The sequence below is a fragment of the Mustelus asterias genome, chromosome 14 (genome assembly GCF_964213995.1).
Source record: "Mustelus asterias chromosome 14, sMusAst1.hap1.1, whole genome shotgun sequence".
NCBI lineage: Eukaryota > Metazoa > Chordata > Chondrichthyes > Carcharhiniformes > Triakidae > Mustelus > Mustelus asterias.
The window spans coordinates 61,962,349-61,982,819 of NC_135814.1; the positions used below are offsets into that span (position 1 = coordinate 61,962,349).

The 20,471-nt window shown below is 48.3% G+C and overlaps 1 protein-coding gene across 3 annotated transcripts in view; it reads left to right on the forward strand.

Moving 5' to 3' along the window:
- Positions 1-2,378: 2,378 nt before the first annotated feature.
- The window catches only part of itga4 (integrin alpha 4), a 162,476-nt gene continuing 144,383 nt past the window's right edge, over positions 2,379-20,471 (forward strand). For 2 of the 3 annotated variants that reach the window (XM_078228515.1, XM_078228516.1), the window contains exons 1-2: positions 2,469-2,758; positions 3,097-3,218. In XM_078228515.1, the coding sequence (XP_078084641.1) occupies positions 2,568-2,758; positions 3,097-3,218 (313 nt within the window). In that variant the 5' untranslated portion in view covers positions 2,469-2,567. Of the gene's footprint in view, positions 2,759-3,096; positions 3,219-20,471 lie in introns of all 3 variants that reach the window. The other variant, XM_078228518.1, reaches the window with a different exon arrangement.

A 20,471-nucleotide genomic window follows, 5' to 3' on the forward strand; every position in this document is an offset into this window, starting at 1 on the left:
AGTCTGAGCTCTGCATGCACGCTGGCACCTGGCCCATGGTGGTGGGTGAGGGAGCACTAAACCCCCATGCAGGGCCCCGGTGCGTGTGGGGTAGGTGAGGGGAGGGAATCTGTTGTGGGTTCTGGAGATGCCATGGCAGATGATGTAAGTTGCTGCCAATGGGGGGGGGGGAGGGGTAAGTGAGTCAGTAAAGTTGTGGGGGGTCTCCAAAGTCCATGGGGAGGAGAGGAGGGTGCTGTATCTGGCCTGGGGGGGTTCTGTTAGCAGAGCTGGTTTTTTCCGCTTTTTCTGTGCATGCGCGGTTTGTGGCTCTAATCTGAGCTGCCGCTTGTCTGGTAAATTAGGCTCTGCCCACTGCATCTCGTGGCTAGAAATGGTCTAGTCCATATTTTCAAAGATTGAGTGCCCAGATTGGGCGTGAAAACTCGCCCGAGAAACAGATCAGCAACTCTCCAGTTTTCACGTTAGATGAACACTTAAATCTTGTAAACTTCTGTCCAGTAAGTTAATCTGGCACGATTTGCCTTTGACAAATCCACACTAGTTCTCCTTGATTAACTCAAGCATTTCCAAATGAAAGTTTATTTTCCCTGATAATGGATTCCAATAACTCATCCATCAACATTGTTAGAGTGACAGGCCTCGACTTCCCCAGTTTATCCCCTCCCCTGGTTTGGATAGTGAAATAACATTGAGCAAATCTGTAGTCCTGTTTCAAATGGAAATTGAAACAGTTTGACCAAAGTCTCTGCTATTTCTACCATGGTTTATTACAGAGGGTGTTGGGCTCCCCCCGTTTCTGCCAGATGGTAACCACCAATGTTGCAAATCCTGTTAGTGGATTCCTTCTCCTCACCCCAATTTCCCCTCTGGGACCACCCATGTTCATACCACAATAAGAAGTTTAACAACACCAGGTTAAAGTCCAACAGGTTTATTTGGTAGCAAAAGCCACACAAGCTTTCGAGGCCCTGAGCCCCTTCTTCAGGTGAGTGGGAATTCTGTTCACAAACAGAACTTATAAGACACAGACTCAATTTACATGAATAATGGTTGGAATGCGAATACTTACAACTAATCCAGTCTTTAAGAAACAAAACAATGGGAGTGGAGAGAGCATCAAGACAGGCTAAAAAGATGTGTATTGTCTCCAGACAAGACAGCCAGTGAAACTCTGCAGGTCCACGCAACTGTGGGAGTTACAAATAGTGTGACATAAATTCTGATTCTAGGATCGCATGATAAAGACTCAGGAGGAAAAAAGCAGAAATATTTATGTGAAATAGTGTGACATAAACCCAATATCCCGGTTGAGGCCGTCCTTGTGTGTGCGGAACCTGGCTATCAGTTTCTGCTCCGCGACTCTGCGCTGTCGTGTGTCGCGAAGGCCGCCTTGGAGAACGCTTACCCGAATATCAGAGGCCGAATGCCCGTGACCGCTGAAGTGCTCCCCAACAGGAAGAGAACAGTCTTGCCTGGTGATTGTCGAGCGGTGTTCATTCATCCGTTGTCGCAGCGTCTGCATAGTTTCCCCAATGTACCAATCACCAGGCAAGACTGTTCTCTTCCTGTTGGGGAGCACTTCAGCGGTCACGGGCATTCGGCCTCTGATATTCGGGTAAGCGTTCTCCAAGGCGGCCTTCGCGACACACGACAGCGCAGAGTCGCGGAGCAGAAACTGATAGCCAGGTTCCGCACACACAAGGACGGCCTCAACCGGGATATTGGGTTTATGTCACACTATTTCACATAAATATTTCTGCTTTTTTCCTCCTGAGTCTTTATCATGCGATCCTAGAATCAGAATTTATGTCACACTATTTGTAACTCCCACAGTTGCGTGGACCTGCAGAGTTTCACTGGCTGTCTTGTCTGGAGACAATACACATCTTTTTAGCCTGTCTTGATGCTCTCTCCACTCCCATTGTTTTGTTTCTTAAAGACTGGATTAGTTGTAAGTATTCGCATTCCAACCATTATTCATGTAAATTGAGTCTGTGTCTTATAAGTTCTGTTTGTGAACAGAATTCCCACTCACCTGAAGAAGGGGCTCAGAGCCTCGAAAGCTTGTGTGGCTTTTGCTACCAAATAAACCTGTTGGACTTTAACCTGGTGTTGTTAAACTTCTTACTGTGTTTACCCCAGTCCAACGCCGGCATCTCCACATCATGACATACCACAATCCCAGGGCACATTTACAATTAGAATTGTTATAAAGTGATTAAAGGGTAACTTTAACAATTGCGAGTGCCCTCATGTGAAGCTAGATGTGCCCTAATGTTTGAAATAGAGTGATGTATGTATAGCTATGCTGGTCTGATCTATATTGGTGAGGTCGCCCTGCTCTCGACTCTGGGCTGGAGGTGAACAGCGCCGCCAACCGCGGAGTGTTGACAGTCGCTGCGAGGGGCCGGTGTTTATTTTGCGAAGGGGTTTATTTTTTAATGTGGGTGTTACTGTGTGGTTTAGTCGCTCATGCCTGTGGCCAGGTCTCGGAATAAGAAGTTGGGGAGCAGAACTTCCCTCACATTTTTTTGTTTCATGGTGTAACTGAAGTTGAAAGGAAAATGGGACTGAGAAAGTTTGCAGAGGGTTTTGACTGGTGTGATATCTGGACGAACTTGGTGCTGTGTTGTCTATTCAGGACGGTACATCTGTACAATCTAGATCTGGAAAACCCTGTCCTGGTTAAAGGACCTGTCAAAGGAGCCTTGTTTGGCTATTCGGTGATATTACACAGCTATAAAGACGAGAAGTGGTGAGTTTTTGTTTTGATGCAGTTAATATAACTGTTTTGGTTTCAACTGGCGGTCCAGTGTAAACAAAAGGCAATGTTATCAACTTTATTTTAAAATGCCAATGGCATTGATTTTGAAAATGCTCCAGGTAAAATTAAAAGAATGCAAAAGTCATGTTTCAAAATCCGCCTGGTGACTTTTTGACAAACCCTAGACTTAAATGGCAAGGAATGTGTTCCATTTATCCAAAGTTTGGAGACCAGTGATTTTGCCAGTGCACTGAGTGTACTATAAAGAGAAGTTCGAGGTATCGCCGATTTGATCTGGTTCCCTCATTTGTTTCATTTAATCACTTCAGGTTTATTGTTGGTGCCCCGAAAGCAAATTCATCTCGTGATGGTGAAATAGTGAATCCTGGAATTATTTACAAGTGTCGAATTGGCCAAAACCCTGAAGGGATTTGTGAAGAGCTGAATTTAGGTTAGTTACAGTAACATAAGGTTGCAAATATAAAAGGTTCCAAAAAGGAAAACTGAAAAAAAACCTAGAAGTGTCGTTTAAAGAATTATGCAAATATCAAAAATTTGTAACTTGCACGTGTGTGTGGTGAGGGGCAGGGGGAGGGACTGTATCGGCGCTTTGCAGGATGAACGCATCCTTATCTATGACAAATATGACATTAATTTCATGGGAGTTTACTATTCTTTAGACATGAAGTGCAATGATAATGGAACCGAACTTTGGTAATGCTAAATTTCCACAGATACATTCTGCTCATAATAGATTCTGTTGGTGGTGAAAACCAAACCAATGTAGAAGCAAGTATAAAATGCAATCAAAATCATGAAGTGTGTGCGCATGGTTTACTCAGCAGAATGCCCAAAATATAATCACATTCATTACTCCCATTAAGTAATACCCATGGACAATCTAATTCTGCTCCCACCCATCCACACACACATGCTGTTCCAGCTTGGTCTCCAGCCAGTATTATTGCTCCGAAGAAATATAATATTTTGTTATTTGCCCGACTGAAAAATGAAAGTATTAACATTGCAATAAGTTAAAGTCGATGATTTGTTTATTTTGTGCGAAATAGTTTTACTGGAGTAGTTTAATGGGGGTCACTGCTAAAAAAATATTCTGCCCTACTTCACATTGAGCCGTGCCTGTTATCTTTTATTCAAATGAAGTGCACTTCTTATCTGCAAACATTGTCATTTACAGATCTTTTTAAAGGGTTATTACTGCAAGGGAGGCTGACAAAATATGTGGGTGGAAAGAGAATATTGGCTCATGACATATAATCATATCTACATAGCCTTTGTAGTTTGTGTGTAGTTGCTTTGTAGTTTCTGTGCTTCCCCCCCCCCATTGACAATCAAGTGCTTCTCCTCTTCCTCCCTTCCCGTGTCAACATCTATGTCAGCTACAGAATCATGCCACCCTTTGCAACACACGCTGGAATGATTTTGTGGGAATGCTGGACCACATTCTCACATATTGCAATTGGTCCTTCCTGGCTGACGGCCCTGTTGTATATTCCATGAGATCCTGCTAAGCAGGGTGGAAATAAAACATTGTGAAATATAAGCATCAAAATGTGGACCAGCGTCACCTGCTCTGAATCAAACAAAGATGGCATGGTGGCACAGTGGTTTGCTCTGCTACCTCATAGCACCAGGGATCCGGGTTTGATTCCCGGCTTGGGTCACTGTCTGTGCAGAGTTTGCGTGTTCTTCCCATCTCTGCGTGGGTTTCCTCCGGGTGTTCCGGTTTCCTTCCACAGTCCAAAAGACGTGCTGGCTAACTGCATTGACCAAGCTAAATTCTCCCTCAGTGTACCCGAACAGGTGCTGGAATGTGGCGACTGAGGAATTTTTACAGTAACTTCATTGCAGTGTTAATGTTAGCCTACTTGTGACACTAATACATAAACTTAACTTAAAGACATTGGAATATTTTCTTAATGGTGAGAAACTCGGAACTGTCCATGTGCACCAATCACTAAAAGATAATGAACAAGTAATCTCAAGTGTAATGGAACCTGGGACTTTATTCCAAGGGGGATGAAATATAAATGGGATGAAATATAAATAGATGAAATGAAATATAAATAAACATTAAATACAAATATAAACGTGATAATTCCGTTTCAGTAGAGCTTGGGTGTCTAAGGAATGGCTGAGAATCCCCTCCCCCATCTCTGATTTCCTGTACCTACCATTACTTTTCAAGTGGCAATTGAAAAATCCCTTGCAAAATGTCAAGAATTTAAGATGAATGAAGGTTTTGGCATTGTGAGCCTTTGTCAGCCTTCAGCGTGATTGACAGTGCCAGTCAGAATGGTTCCTTCCTCTCAATAACAGTCCAATGAAGGCTTGAACTCATTGAGCATTGAGATGAGCATCACTGGTTTCCAACCTTTCTCCTTTCTTGGAGATCTTTATTTTATGGATAACGTTAGCGACAGTGTTCCTTTGAACTTTTTGCTCTTGATCCCATCCAAGTTAATTTAAGGATGTAGTCAAATGAAAGCAAAATACTGCAGATGCTGGAAATAAGAACATAAGAACATAAGAAATAAGAGCAGGAGTAGGTCATCTAGCCCCTCGAGCCTGCCCCGCCATTCAATAGGATCATGGCTGATCTGAAGTGGATCAGTTCCACTTACCCGCCTGATCCCTATAACCCCCAATTTCCTTACCGATCAGGAATCCATCTATCCGTGATTTAAACATATTCAACAAGGTAGCTTCCACCACTTCAGTGGGCAGAGAATTCCAGAGATTCACCACCCTCTGAGAGAAGAAGTTCCTCCTCAACTCTGTCCTAAACTGACCCCCCTTTATTTTGAGGCTGTGCCCTCTAGTTCTAGTTTCCTTTCTAAGTGGAAAGAATCTCTCCACCTCTACCCTATCCAGCCCCTTCATTATCTTATAGGTCTCTATAAGATCCCCCCTCAGCCTTCTAAATTCCAACGAGTACAAACCCAATCTGCTCAGTCTCTCCTCATAATCAACACCCCTCATCTCTGGTATCTGAAATAAAAACAAAAAGTGCTGGGTAAACTCAGCAGGCCCAGCAGCATCTGTGGAGAGAAGAACAGAGTTTACGTTTTGAGTCCATATTGCTCTTCTACAGAACTGTTCCATTAAGGATATAGGGCGGAATTTTCCCATCCCGCCCACCGCAGGAATTGTAGCGGGCGAGACTGAAATTTTGGTGGATCATGTAAAGATCCATTCACCTTGGGCAGGAATTTCTGGTCTGGGGCGAGTGCAACCTGAAAGTCCAGTCCATAGTCTCCTCTCGGAATCTAAGAAAGCTCAGTTATTCGGTGTAGCTAAGAGTAAATGGAGTGGGGGAAGACCTACACCATCACCTCTCCACCCCAGTAGTACCACCATGGAATTTCCAGAGCTCCCCTTAGGTGACATGCCTGGTCCCGCAGTAGATGCACAGAGACAGAAGTGCTCTGCACCTCAGCCCGAATGGTGCCAGAGCCCCAACTTTGGAAGTCCTGCCCCCACCATTTTCACTGGGTGTGGGGTGGGGGGATGTACTTCACTCATTCACGGTTCAGAGAGGCAGTAGAACATTTAAAAGTGCAACTATCTTCACTCAGAATTGATTTTCATCACCTGGGTTTCTGAAACATGGCTCTTAGGTTTTACAAATCAAGTAAAAAAGTCTAAGTTTTTTGGAGAGGTTCAGGCGTCCCGTTGGGAGGTGTTGAGTAGATGTGAATGTGTGTAAAGTTGCATCTTTGTGTGGAACTTCGAGCTGTTCATGTCATTTAAATCCCCTGCTTTCTATTTATTTCTTTAAAAAGCTGTTTCTCAGTTGAAAAAATTGGTGCTTGCAATTTCAATAGATATTTGTTGACAGTAGCTTGCGGGCTTTCTTTATAGTATATGTACCGCTTCCACAACCTGTCATCGCTTTGGGGGCAGGAGGGTGTGTCTATAAAATCACAGTTTGATTGACAGCTCCAAGTGATTATCAAGGGATTAGCTGTCATTGATATGGGGCTATGAAAACAAATAATTGTTTCTCTCAGAGGCTAAGTACTTGAAGGGAATGGTGTTTTATGAATGAGAATGTTATTTCTGTAGTAGATTGTTAGAATATGTTCCTTACTCACAGTATGGCTCCTGAGGTCAGCCTATGGTGGATACTGGATGAGTTGGCTCAGAGGATGTATGGGCAGTGATGATTTGGGGGGCATGGGTTGGCTGCATTGACATTAAATTGGCATGAGGGCAACAAAGGGCCATGGGGATGAGTGGGGGGAGGGTCATGGGTTTGCATAGATACTATGAAGGACGTGGGTGGGGGAAGGGGGAAGGGTGACAGGTAAGTTGGTGAGGGGTTAGGGTGACGGGTAGGTGAGGAGGTAGGGTGGCTCCACTTGCCTCCATCACCTACTTATCATACACACTTACCATTTCTCTGTAGCTTCTCAAAGTGGCTTTGGGGCCTTTAAATATATCAGGATACAGCAGCTAATGTGTAAAGAGGGGATGGAGCTTGGCTGCTCTGGAAATCCTGCATTCCTCACCCAGATTTCATCAGTAACGCGGAGTGTGCCTGTCTGGGGAATCCTTCTCCATACTGCAGGATTGTCAGAGCAGCCAAGCTCCAACCCCTCTTTACAGCACTAGCTGCTGTATCCCAATATGTTTAAAGGTCCCAAAGCCACTTTGAGAAGCTACAGAGAAATGGTAAGTGTGTATGATTAGTGGGTGATGGAGGCAGGTGGGTGGGGGTGGGGCGGGGTGGGGTGGGGCAGGGTGTGGTTAGGGTGATGGATTGATGAGGAGTTAGGGTGGTGGATCAGTTGGGGAGGGTTGGGGTGGTCAGTGAGGGGTAGGGTGGTTGGTGAGGGTTATGGTGTTAGGTTGGTGAGGGTAGGGGTGTCGGTGAAGGTATGGAGGGTTGGTGAGGGTAGTGGGGGTTTGGTGAGAGTCGGTGAGGTGCTCGGTATTAAATCGATGAACACATTGTAGAATTCTGACCTTAGACTCTAGGCGGGCTGTTCTGTCTATTTTGAGGGATTTTTTTTTTCTTTGATGTGTGGAGTCAGGAAACAGATGACTTTCAGTTGTATTTTCAACCACATCGGAAGATAAGCAGTTGAACAATTAAAAATGCCCAATTGCACAGCAACATTTCTGAAAGTAATAAAACAATTATTTTATTCTCTTCAGGTGCTCAGACATTAGAAGATTGCTGTTAGTTGCAATATAGTGCCACACAATCGCAGACTCTGGAGTGCCCTGCCATTGCAGATTCACTCATACCTGCAGCATCTATTCTGTTTCTGCAGTAATGGGCCCAGTTTTGGTTATGTAAATACAAGATGCTAGTTCTGTGGGTTTGTTTATTGGGGGTTTCACTGCAGCAACAACTTAGACTAATGCCTTTAATGTAAAAAAAATCCCAAGTGCGTCAGAAAAGTATTCTCATACAAAACATAACGTCAAGCCACGTGGGAGAAAGGAGACCAGTTACTTATCTTAATCATGCTTTTAATGAATCGAGGATTGACTGTTCAATCACACTCCAGACTAGATTCCAACGTTCTAAACTTGAATCATCCAAAGCTCCTCTGTCCCCTTACTCCTCCCTGGTCCCATTGATCTTTCAGCCCTGTGCTCACTGACCTATATTGGTTCCTGGGTAAGCAATGCCTCTGTTTTCAAATTCTCATCCTTGCTTTCAAATCTCTCCATTCCCTTTGCCCCTCTCTCTTTCAGTAATTTCCTCCAGCCCCATAACCTCTGTCAGATATCTGTGCGCCTCTAATTCTGGCCTCTTCAGCTTTCCTGGTTTTAATTCCTCCACCAAATGTTGGCTCTGCTTTTCAGCTAGCTAGATCCTAAGCCCTGGAATTACTATCCTAAAGTTTGCGCTTCTTTTTCCTCCTTTATCATAGAATCCTTACAATGCAGAAGTGGCCATTTGGCCCATCGGGCCTGCACTAATTACAGACTGAGTATCTTCCACGGCCCAACCCCCCCCTTGCCCTATCCCCATAACCTGCCACATTTTCCATGGCTAATCCCTTAACCTATACATCTGGGGACACTAAGAGGCAATTAACCAAAGTCAATCCACTTAACTTGCACATCTTTCGGACTGTGGGAGGAAACCCACGCAGACATGGGGAGAAAGTACAAACTCAAGTCACCCGAGGCCGGAATTGAACCCCGGTCCCTGGAGCTGAGGCGCCAGTTCTAACCACCATGCCGTCCAACATTTAAGATCCTTCTTAAAAACCACATCTTTGGCCAAGGTTTTTGGCCAAATTCACTAATTTCCTAGATTCTGGAACAGTCAGTGAGTTGAAAAGTAGCAAATCTCGCACCGTTATTCAAGAGAGGAAGGAGAGTGAAACAGGGAACTGCAAGCCAGTTAGCTGGGCATCAATCATTGGTAAGGGCTGGAATCCATTATCAGGGCACTTAGAAAATCATAATGTGAACAGGCAAAATCAACATGGATTTATGAAATGAAAACAATGTTTGACAAATCTGTTAGTTTTTTGAAGATGTAACTCGCTGGGTAGACCCATTTGATGTAGTCTTTTTGAATTTGTAAAAGGCATTCAATAAAATGTCCCATGAAAGGTTGTTGTGCAGAATAAGAACTCATAGGGTTGGGCATTATGTATTAACCTGGTTAGAATCACAAAATCCCTCCAGTGCAGAAAGAGGCCATTTGGCCCATCAAGCCTGCACCGACAACAATCCCACCCAGGCCCTATCTCACCTATTTACCCTGATAATCCCCCTGACACTAGAGGGGCAATTTAACATGGCCAATCAACCTAACACGCACATTTTTGGTCTGTGGGAGGAAACCGGAGCACCCGGAGGAAACCCACGCAGACACGGGGAGAACATGCAGACTCCACACAGTCAGTGACCCGAGGCTGGAATTGAACCCAAATCCCTGGATCTGTGAGGGAGCAGAGCTAACCACTTTGTCACGTGGCGCTGGTCAAATGCCAGAAATTGGAGAGTAGGAATAAATGGGTCATTTTCAGGCTGGGGATGTCGCAGTGACCAGTGAACACATTGACCTTTAGTGTAAGGATATTAGAGCACTGGGGCAATAAAGTCTTGCTGCAGTTGTATCAGGCTTTAATGAGACCGAGAGTACTGTGTAAAACTTTGGCCTTGGAAGCTAAAGGACATAAAGGGAGTGCAATAAAGATTAATTAGATGGATTCTTGAATGAGAGGGCTGTTTATGAGGAGATAATGTGCGCAGAGGACCTATACTCTCTGGAGTGGAAACATATAGGGAGTGATCATACCATCGTGCCCCGCCGACTGATGGCTGGGATGAGCCAGTAAGATCATACGAGAGCTGAGAAATCAGGTTTGTGCCCGATTCCTCGCCTCTCATGATCTTACTGGCACCAGATCTGGCGAGGTCAGCCTCACACCCATTTCCGGGCCCCTGCAGTGGCTGGGGAAGATGGCTGCTTGAGGCCATGGAGGCTGGCTGAAAGAGGCAGAGTTCGAGCGATTTAAGCCCCACCCCTCCCCCTACGGGCGAGAATCTTCTTTGCTGTTTTTTTTCACATTCAAGTGCATAAGATTACGGATTTCGACTCACCCAAAAATGGATCAGAAACTCTCTCTTTTTCACGCTTGTCCTGGATTTAGAATTTTTTTCATAAGATCGCCCCCATAAGGTTTTAAGACATCTTGGTGGGGCTGATGCCGAGAGGCTGATTCCCCTGGCTGGAGAATGCATAGGTAGAGGGAATAAACTCAAGATAAGGTGCCAGCTGTTTATGACTGAGGTGAGAAGAGCGTTGTGAATATTTGGAATTCTCTACCCCAGAGAGCTGCTGGTACTGAGTATCTTCAAAGCTGAGGTTGATATATTTTTGGACTTTAAGGAAGTCGAGAGGTATGGGCTCCAGTCGAAAAGTGGAGTTGAGGTTGAAGATCCTCCATCATATTAAATGGCAGAGCGGACTCGAGGAGCCCTAATGACCAGCTCCTGTTTCTTTGCAGCACAGCTGAGTTCCGAGACTGACAATGTTTTGTTGGTAGCTTTGAGGCCACAGAAAGTTTTCAATATGAAGATGAGAATTTGAAAGCAAAGGGGAGGCTTCCATGTGGAGAAGCTTCCCACATTTTGACCCAGAATAGGCTCCATGCCACTGTATGGAAGGACGCCTTGGGGGAGGCAGGTATGTGTATCTTTGAATGATCTATCAGTCGAGTGAAGCTACATGGAGCCTGCCACATACTAAACACCAAAATGGTAAATAACGCACAGGGGCGGCACGGTGGCACTGTGGTTATCATTGCTGCCTCACAGCTCCAGGTACCTGGGTTCAATTTCCGGCTTGGGTCACTGTCGGTGCAGAGTCTGCATGTCCTCCCTGTGTCTGTGTGGGTTTCCTTCATGTGCTCTGGTTTCCTTCCACAGTCCAAAGATGTGCGGGTTAGGCGCATTGGCCATGCTAAATTGCCCCTTAGTGCCGTGGGATGCATAGGTGAGAGGGATTAGTGGGGTAAACATGTGGGATTACGGGGATAGGGCCTGGATGGGATTGTTGTCGATGCAGAATCAATGGGCCAAATGGCTCCTTCTGCACTGTGGGGTTTCTACGATTTCTAATGTACTGCATGTCAATAGGATCTGCATGGCATACACCATCAATTACAGGAAATAACACTAAAGGAGTGTTTTATTACAAGTTTTATTACGCCCAGAAGCCATGTCGATTAAGCTAACAGTATTGGACTAAATTACTAGAACTATTCAGCACAAATCAAAGAATCTCTTGTTATACTGGTTCCTGATGAGACTGCATCTGAAGTACTGTGCTCAGCTTTGGGCCCTTACATGGTGGGTGATACAGTGGTCTGAAAGGTTCAAAGAAGAGCCACAAAAACAACTTCTAGCTTGAAGAATCTCAGTTTCTCAAGAAGAGATGAGCCTATTTCATTTACAGTCACATTGTCTCGGAGGCAGCATTGTCTCGGAGGGCATCCCTCATAAGAACAGGATATGGCGCTCGACTCATCGATCGACAGTTCCGACGCACCACAGCGAAAAACCGCACCGACCTCCTCAGAAGACAAACACGGGACACGGCGGGCAGAGTACCCTTCGTCGTCCAGTACTTCCCCGGGGAGAAGCTACGACATCTTCTCCGGAGCCTTCAACATTCATTGATGAAGACGAACATCTCGCCCAGGCCATCCCCACACCCCCATTTCTTGCCTTCAAACAACCGCACAACCTCAAACAGACCATTGTCCGCAGCAAACTACCCAGCCTTCAGGAGAACAGTGACCACGACACCACACAACCCTGCCACAGCAACCTCTGCAAGACGTGCCGGATCATCGACATGGATGCCATCATCTCACGTGAGAACACCATCCACCAGGTACACGGTACATACTCTTGCAACTCGGCCAATGTTGTCTACCTGATACGCTGCAAGAAAGGATGTCCCGAGGCATGGTACATTGGGGAGACCATGCAGACGCTACAACAATGGATGAATGAACACCGCTTGACAATCACCAGGCAAGAGTGTGTCGTGGTTCCCCAGGACGACAATTTATTCACATCAATTAAAACAGAGAGTCTGAGCAGCGATCTTCCAAGCAATAGACTTTATTTCTCAGCACAAGAGATAAAGTCGGGAACGTCCGGAACACTCCAAAGAGCCCTTGGGCTTACACTCTTTTATGTACATTTCAGCCTCATATCTCAAGATCCTCCTCTCCCTTTTACAGCCTGTCCTTGGTTGTTATCTTACCCTACAGCCCGACCTTTCTTTGGCCACCATTAGTTTTAGTTGACCCTTTATCTGTTTTCTTTGCAATTGGTCGTTCCCTGTTATCTCTCGTTGTCTCTTAAACCATGGTGGTTATAACTCTTGCTCTTATCTGAACTTTTCTGTTTGTGTAATAATCGTGGTTTTGCAGGCTAAGGCCGAATGCGTTTAGAAGAAAAGACATTCTCTCTGCTAATTTATGGTCCACTAATGTGTTTAGAAGAAAAGACATTCTCTCTGCTGATTTATGGTCCACTATTAAGTTGAACCACCGAGCAGTCTTCCTTGTTTTCTTAAGTGACTATTGTCTGCTTTCCTTAATTAGTGATTGCTATATTACTTCTCTAGTTCCTCCACTTTGATCATATCGACTACACTTGATTATATTAGGTCACACGAAGTTACTTTAGGTTATATACCCATCTCACTACTCACCTAAATCTGCTATATCATTTTACTAAAACCTGTGAATCTGAAGTTCATACCTAGCTCATACAATATCTAATACAATTTCCCTTACAAGTGTTCTCTTCCTATTGGGGAACACTTCAGCGGTCACGGGCATTCGGCCTCTGATTTCGGGTAAGCGTTCTCCAAGGCGGCCTTCACGACACACGACAACGCAGAGTCACTGAGCAGAGACTGATAGCCAAGTTCCGCACACATGAGGACGACTGCAATCGGGATCTTGGGTTCATGTCACACTATCTGTAGCCCCCACGACTTGCCTGGGCTTGCAAAATCTCACTGACTGTCCTGGCTGGAGACAATACACTTCTCTTTAACCTGTGCTTAACCCTCTCTCCACTCACATTGTACCTTTACGACTTGATTACCTGTAAAGACTCGTATTCCAACCGTTATTTTGTAAATTGAGTTTGTGTCTTTATATGCCCTGTTTGTGAACAGAACTCCCACTTACCTGACGAAGGGGCAGCGCTCCGAAAGCTAGTGGCTTTTGCTACCAACTAAACCTGTTGGACTTTAACCTGGTGTTGTGAGACTTCTTACTGTGTTTACCCGAGTCCAACGCCAGCATCTCCACATCTTGAGTGGAAGTGACATTGAAGAGAGGAACCATTATCTTACTGTAGATAAATAGTGAATGACGCTAACGGCGGGTTCACTCTGCATGACATTGGAAGTGGCCCTGTGCAGTGGACACAGAAAAGACTGTGGGTTGTGATTAGGTGCAGAAGAGGTGCAGAATTGCCCCATTATCAGAACTTGCTGCATCTCGAGCCAAACTGCTGCAGTGCAATCGGATAATAGCACTTCCCTGTTCGCATGCAGCAACACCAAGAAAAACAGCATCTTAATTTTAAAATTTTCATCCTCATTAAAGATAAGGAAGTATGGCCCAGATTTGCCAGTCAGTGCCTATGCTGAGGAGGTTGCTGCAAACGGCAAAGTTAATTGTGAGCCGGCCCTCGCCGCAGGTCTTCCTGTCCCAGCTGCAGCAACAAACCCTCAACTCAGCTACCCACAGAGAGCAGTGGCAAAGAGGGGCAGCAGAGAGGCCACACCCTCTTTTTGTAACACTGGCTTCTTTGTTTAAATAGGCCTTTAAAGGTCCTGAGGGTTTCAATGGAGTTGGTGTGTGAATGGAGGAGGCCTTGCGAGTGAGAGTGGGTGGGGTTTGGGTGAGGGTGTGAGTGAGTGGGTGGAACTCTGGGTGTGCGTGTGGGTGGGTGGAGGTCCTGGCTGCAGGTCTGAGTGGGCGGGAGGTGGTTGAGGGTGTGAGTGGGTGGGGCCCTGAGAGTCGGTGTGAGTGGGGGACTCCGGATGAAAGGCCTTGGGTGTGGGTGTGAGTGGGGGTCCCTGGGTGAGGGGCCCAGGGTGAGGGTGTGAGTGGGGGTCCCTGGGTGTGGATGTGAGTGGGGGACCCTGGGTGTGGGTGTGAGTGGGTAGGGCCCAGGGTGAGGGGTCCTGGGTGAGGGAGTGAGGGTGTGTGAGGAGTGCCTCGGTGAGTCATTTTTTGGGTGGGGGGTATCCCGGTGAGGCTGTGGGTGGGGATGGATGAGTGCTAGACTGGGTGAGGTGGGTGGGTGCGTGTGTGAGAGGGGGTGTGGTAATTGGATTGGGGGTGAGGCTCGAGGCTTGTGTAGGCCGGGCATGGTGGGGGGTGGTGTCTGGTTACACTGCTAATCACTGAGTTACAACAGAAATTAGATCACGGGACAATACTGGGGTAAGTATCATACATCCCCACCTCTGAGATTAATGTTGGAGATATTCTTACAGAGTTCTGGGCAGCACAAATCTGCCCATTGGGAATCTTAACTTCCTGGGCAGTTACTGTGCGTGCGCACAGCCCAGGACTTCTGATGGGCCTGAACCAGAGCAGTGGCGGCAGTCTCAACATTTGCCGCTGTTGATGTCGAAAGATTCAGCCCGTGATCTCAATTCGCAAAAGATCCAATTTTAACTCATCAGTCTGCACTCCGAGCTCCCTGCCACTGCAGGAAAAGGAGAGCAAGAACAAAGTGCCAGACGAGAATGTGACTTGATTTGATTTATCATTGTCACATGTATTGAGATACGGTGAAAAAAAGTGAGAAGGGAAAGCACAGCAGATTGGGAGAGTAGGAAGATGTCACATTAGTCATCAGTGTGATGTTCCTGTACTCTTCAATAGAGCAGATTGATGTTCGGCAGGGAGGGAGCAGAATCATCTTCAAAGACTATTTCCTCGGGTGGATGGAGCTATTACAAGGGGGCATAACTATAGGGTTCATGGTGGGAGATATAGGAAGGATATCAGAGGTAGGTTCTTTACGCAGAGAGTGGTTGGGGTGTGGAATGGACTGCCTGCAGTGATAGTGGAGTCAGACACTTTAGGAACATTTAAGCGGTTATTGGATAGGCACATGGAGCACACCAGGATGATAGGGAGTGGGATAGCTTGATCTTGGTTTCAGATAAAGCTCGGCACAACATCGTGGGCCGAAGGGCCTGTTCTGTGCTGTACTGCTCTATGTTCTAAATGGCAGCAGTGGAATTTGTGAAGGAAAGTCTCATGTCAGCAAATGCTTGCATTGAGCCTATTGCCTGTGAATGAGTCCAGCTGGGCTCACAGGCCGGGAAACAGGAAGAATGGTGGAGAGAGGTTACCCAAGGCGACTGTGTAGCCTGGCCTCTCAGTGGCAGTGCCCCCAGCCAATCTGACCCATCTCCTCGAAACAAAGAGCTGGCGCAGGCATAAAGAACTCAACATTATTTTCCCAGGCCCAGTTAAGAAAGCTTTTAGAACACTTGCACAATGTTCAAAAAAGCCTTCTGATACAAAATTGTGAATCTGTGGAATTCGCCACTCCAAAGTGCGGCTGGGACAGTGAGTAAATTTAAGGAGGAGCTCGACAGATTTTTAATTGGTAATGGGTTGATGGATTACGGGGCGAAGGCAGGAAAGTGGGGATGAGGAGCATATCAGCCATGATCGAATGGCGGAGCAGACTCGATGGGCCGAATGGCCTAATTCTGCTCCTATATCTGCCAAACGTATGAAATTATTTTTTGTCCCAGTGTCCCAAATTTGTTTTGGGCACAGTGGTATGGGCAAATGGAGAAGGATGGGACATGAAATTCATTTTTCTGTCTCACCCGAATGATTGTGGCACAATTTGCTGCCCGCTTGCCCTGCTTTCTTCATCTGAAATGCTGCTGACAAGTTCTATACACAGCAGGAGGCACTGACACTGTAGCTCCACTTCTCAGAGAAGGCAGGCTACCTTTTGAAAAGGAGTTTGAAAAGAAATTCCTGTAATGGAAATTCTTACAAGCTGAACACCAGGAAACACACAGGGATCCAAACTGAGGGATACAGCCTTCGAGGCATTCCTGGTTACAGGTGGACATGAGGAAAAATCTCATGATCCCATGGGATTTTGAGAAGCTATATAGAACGGGTGCAGGTGAAAGGTCAATTCCTGGAGTCTGGACCCAGGATGTGGCAGTACTATCGGAAGAGTGGCAGGATGGCGATGGCCAAATGGTATTATCACTAGACTATTAATCCAGGAAACTCAGCTAATGTTCAGGAGACCCAGGTTCGAATCCCGCCACGGCTAACAGTGGAATTTGAATTCAATAAAAAAATCTGAAATTAAGAATCTACTGATGACTATGAAACCATTGTCAATTGTTGGAAAACCCCATTTGGTTCACTAATGTCCTTTAGGGAAGGAAATCTGTGGGCCTTATTTAGTCTGACCTACATGTGACTCCAGAGCCACAGCAATGTGGTTGACTCTCAACTGCCCTCGGGCAACTATGGATAGCCAATAAATGCTGGCCAGCCAGCAATGTTCATGTCCCACAAATGAATTTTTAAAAAAGATGCGTGGTCAGGGTCAGTGAATACATTCATGTGAAATATTTTACCAACCATCTTTAGCACTGCTCAACTCACTCCATCACTCACCCAGTGATACTCTGGACTTGCACCTAACCTCCAGACACTCCACCTTACCTTTGCATACCTTTCACTGCGGCCAGCCTCACATCCACATCTCACGGCCACCTCATACCTCCAGCTATTCGCCCAAACGCAGTGCTACACAAGCCTTGCAAGGCAAGGGAGCAGAGGCAGCAGGGGACAAGGAAGTCAGCATCTACTGAGCCTGACAGAGGAGGTGGCTACCCGCATCATGTGTTGGCTATGATGGGGCATGTCATGTATTGAAAATTGCAATGTGCATTTTGTCCACTTGAGGCTTTCCTCACATTACCTCTGCTGGTGTGTCACGCAGGAGAATAAAGGAACAGCCTGTGTAATAGTTCAGCTTCTTACTGACTCTTACTGTTTCTTCCCAAGAAGTTCACAATGGTGACAAGATGGTGAGAATCAATACTTTCCATTTGCAACTTTTGGGAAGTCATGCCTACTTTCTGCAGACAGCATTTCAGGTTGGAGATTTAGGAGAGGATGCATTGAGGCTGTAGCCAGTTGTGAGAGACTCCAGCTTGGGTTTAACAGCATGAAGACCTGTACGGTGTAAATGCACACAGATCTCGCAAAAATAGCCATCCAAAAGGCATGGGGGGGCAGAGTCTGAGTAGGAACGAGATACCAGCTGGGCCGGAATTCCCCCGTCCTGCCCGTCACGGGAATTGTAGCGGGCGGGGGGGACCATGCCAAGGTCCGTTGATCTTGGGTGGGATTCTTCGGTTTTGAGGCAAGTGTGGCTGGAGGATCCCGCCCCGGATCTTTGATAAAGACAATCACTCCTTGCTAATCAAGATGGTATTGTCTCTGAACAGTCTACCATGTTTTGATGGGCATTTGGAGTCATCTGTATTCCCACATTGCTAAAAGTGGCTGTGATGTATTTAAGGGGTGATGGTAGGTTTTGGGTACGGCAGGCCGGGGACCAGAGGGCAGGGTGCGAGAGGTCGGGGCCCAGAGTGCAGGGTGCAGGAGCCAGGGTGCAGGAGACCGGGGTCCAGAGTGCAGGGTGCAGGAGCCAGGGCCCAGAGTGCAGGGTGCAGGAGCCAGGGCCCAGGGTGCAGGATGCAGGAGACCGGGGTCCAGAGTGCAGGGTGTGGGAGGCCGGGGCCCAGGATACAAGGTGCGGGAGGCCGGGGCCAAGAGTGCAGGGTGTGGGATACCGGGTGCGGGAGGCTGAGGCCAGGGTGCAGGGTGCGGGAGGCCGGGTGCAGGAGGCCGGGGTGCAGGGTGCGGGAGGCCGGGTGCAGGAGGCCAGGGTGCAGGGTGCCGGAGGCCGAGGCCAGGGTGCAGGGTGCGGGAGGCCGGGTGCAGGAGGCCGGGGTGCAGGGTGCGGGAGGCCAGGGCCCAGGGTGCAGGGTGCCGGAGGCCGAGGCCAGGGTGCAGGGTGTGGGAGGCCGGGGCCCAGGGTGCAGGGTGCCGGAGGCCGAGGCCAGGATGCAGGGTGCGGGAGGCCGGGGCCCAGAGTGCAGGAGGCCGGGGCCCAGAGTGCAGGGTGCGGGAGGCTGGGGTGCAGGGTGCGGGAGGCCGGGGCCCAGAGTGCAGGGTGTGGGAGGCCGGGGCCCAGAGTGCAGGGTGGGGGAGGCCGGGGCCCAGAGTGCAGGGTGGGGGAGGCCGGGGCCCAGAGTGCAGGGTGGGGGAGGCCGGGGCCCAGAGTGCAGGGTGCGGGAGGCCGGGGTGCAGGGTGTGCGTGGCCGGGAGTGGGTGCAGCGTGCGGGAGGCCGGGAGAGAGTGCAGGGTGCGGGAGGCCGGGGTGCAGGGTGTGCGTGGCCGGGAGTGGGTGCAGGGTGCGGGAGGCCGGGAGTGGGTGCAGGGTGCGGGAGGCCGGGAGTGGGTGCAGGGTGCGGGAGGCCGGGAGTGGGTGCAGGGTGCGGGAGGCCGGGAGTGGGTGCAGGGTGCGGGAGGCCGGGAGTGGGTGCGGGAGGCCGGGAGTGGGTGCAGGGTGCGGGAGGCCGGGAGTGGGTGCAGGGTGCAGGAGGCCGGGAGTGGGTGCAGGGTGCGGGAGGCCGGGAGTGGGTGCAGGGTGCGGGAGGCCGGGAGTGGGTGCAGGGTGCGGGAGGCTGGGAGTGGGTGCAGGATGCGGGAGGCTGGGAGTGGGTGCAGGGTGCGGGAGGCCGGGAGTGGGTGCAGGGTGCAGGAGGCCGGGAGTGGGTGCAGGGTGCGGGAGGCCGGGAGTGGGTGCAGGATGCGGGAGGCTGGGAGTGGGTGCAGGATGCGGGAGGCTGGGAGTGGGTGCAGGATGCGGGAGGCTGGGAGTGGGTGCAGGATGCGGGAGGCTGGGAGTGGGTGCAGGATGCGGGAGGCCGGGGCCTGAAGCAGATGACATAAAACTGAAAATAGCAACGCCAGTCAGGAAAAAAAACCGAAAGAATATATGACGATAAAGAACAAAGAACAAAGAACAAAGAACAATACAGCACAGGAACAGGCCCTTCGGCCCTCCAAGCCCGCGCCGCTCCCCGGTCCAGGATTGAATCCTGAATCCAGGATCCCCGCCCAATTTTCCAGCCTATCTACATACCAATATCCTAAAGTGAAACATTGTTATGGGGAAATTAAAGAGAGAACTTTGTGTACAGGAAACGAATGAGAACAGAAGGATGGCATGAAACTGAATGTGGAATAAAACAAGATTTCACCACCAGGTGATAAGTGTTGGTGTAAAGTGATCGTCCTCAACCCCCTGTGACATTGTGTCAACACAGTAAGATCAGAACTCACTGCTAAATGCGGTTCACTGATCACTCAGAACACCGTTTGCAGCTGGCAGCTGTCAATAGATTCATAGAAGAATGAATCATAGAAACCCTACAGTGCAGAAGGAGGCCATTCGGCCCATCGAGTCTGCACCGACCACAATCCCACCCAGGCCCTACCCCCACATATTTTACCCGCTAATCCCTCTAACCTACGCATCCCAGGACTCTAAGGGGCAATTTTTTTAAACCTGGCCAATCAACCTAACCCGCACATCTTTGGACTGTGGGAGGAAACCGGAGCACCCAGAGGAAACCCACGCAGACACGAGGAGAATGTGCAAACTCCACACAGACAGTGACCCGAGCCGGGAATCAAACCCGGGACCCTGGAGCTGTGAAGCAGCAGTGCTAACCACTGTGCTACTGTGCCGCCCATAATGAATGACAGAGCAGACACGAAGGGCCTTAGTTTCCAGGTTTATCTCCCCACTCACCCTCCCATCCTCTGTATCCCCCACGCCCACACCATTGTCCCTCACTTTCTTCTTCCTCCACTGTGTCTCTCTATTAAATCTCTGCGCATGACATCTGGTGCCTTTTATTTTATTTATTTAATAGTTTTCTTTCCCTCCTGCGGACCGGCGGGGACTGGGACTCGAACCCGCCCCCAGCTCCACCCACCGCCTCCAGAGCCGCCGCCACTGCCTTTCGACCACCTTCAAAACGGTTATTAGGGTATAGTTGACTCTGGACAGCATGATT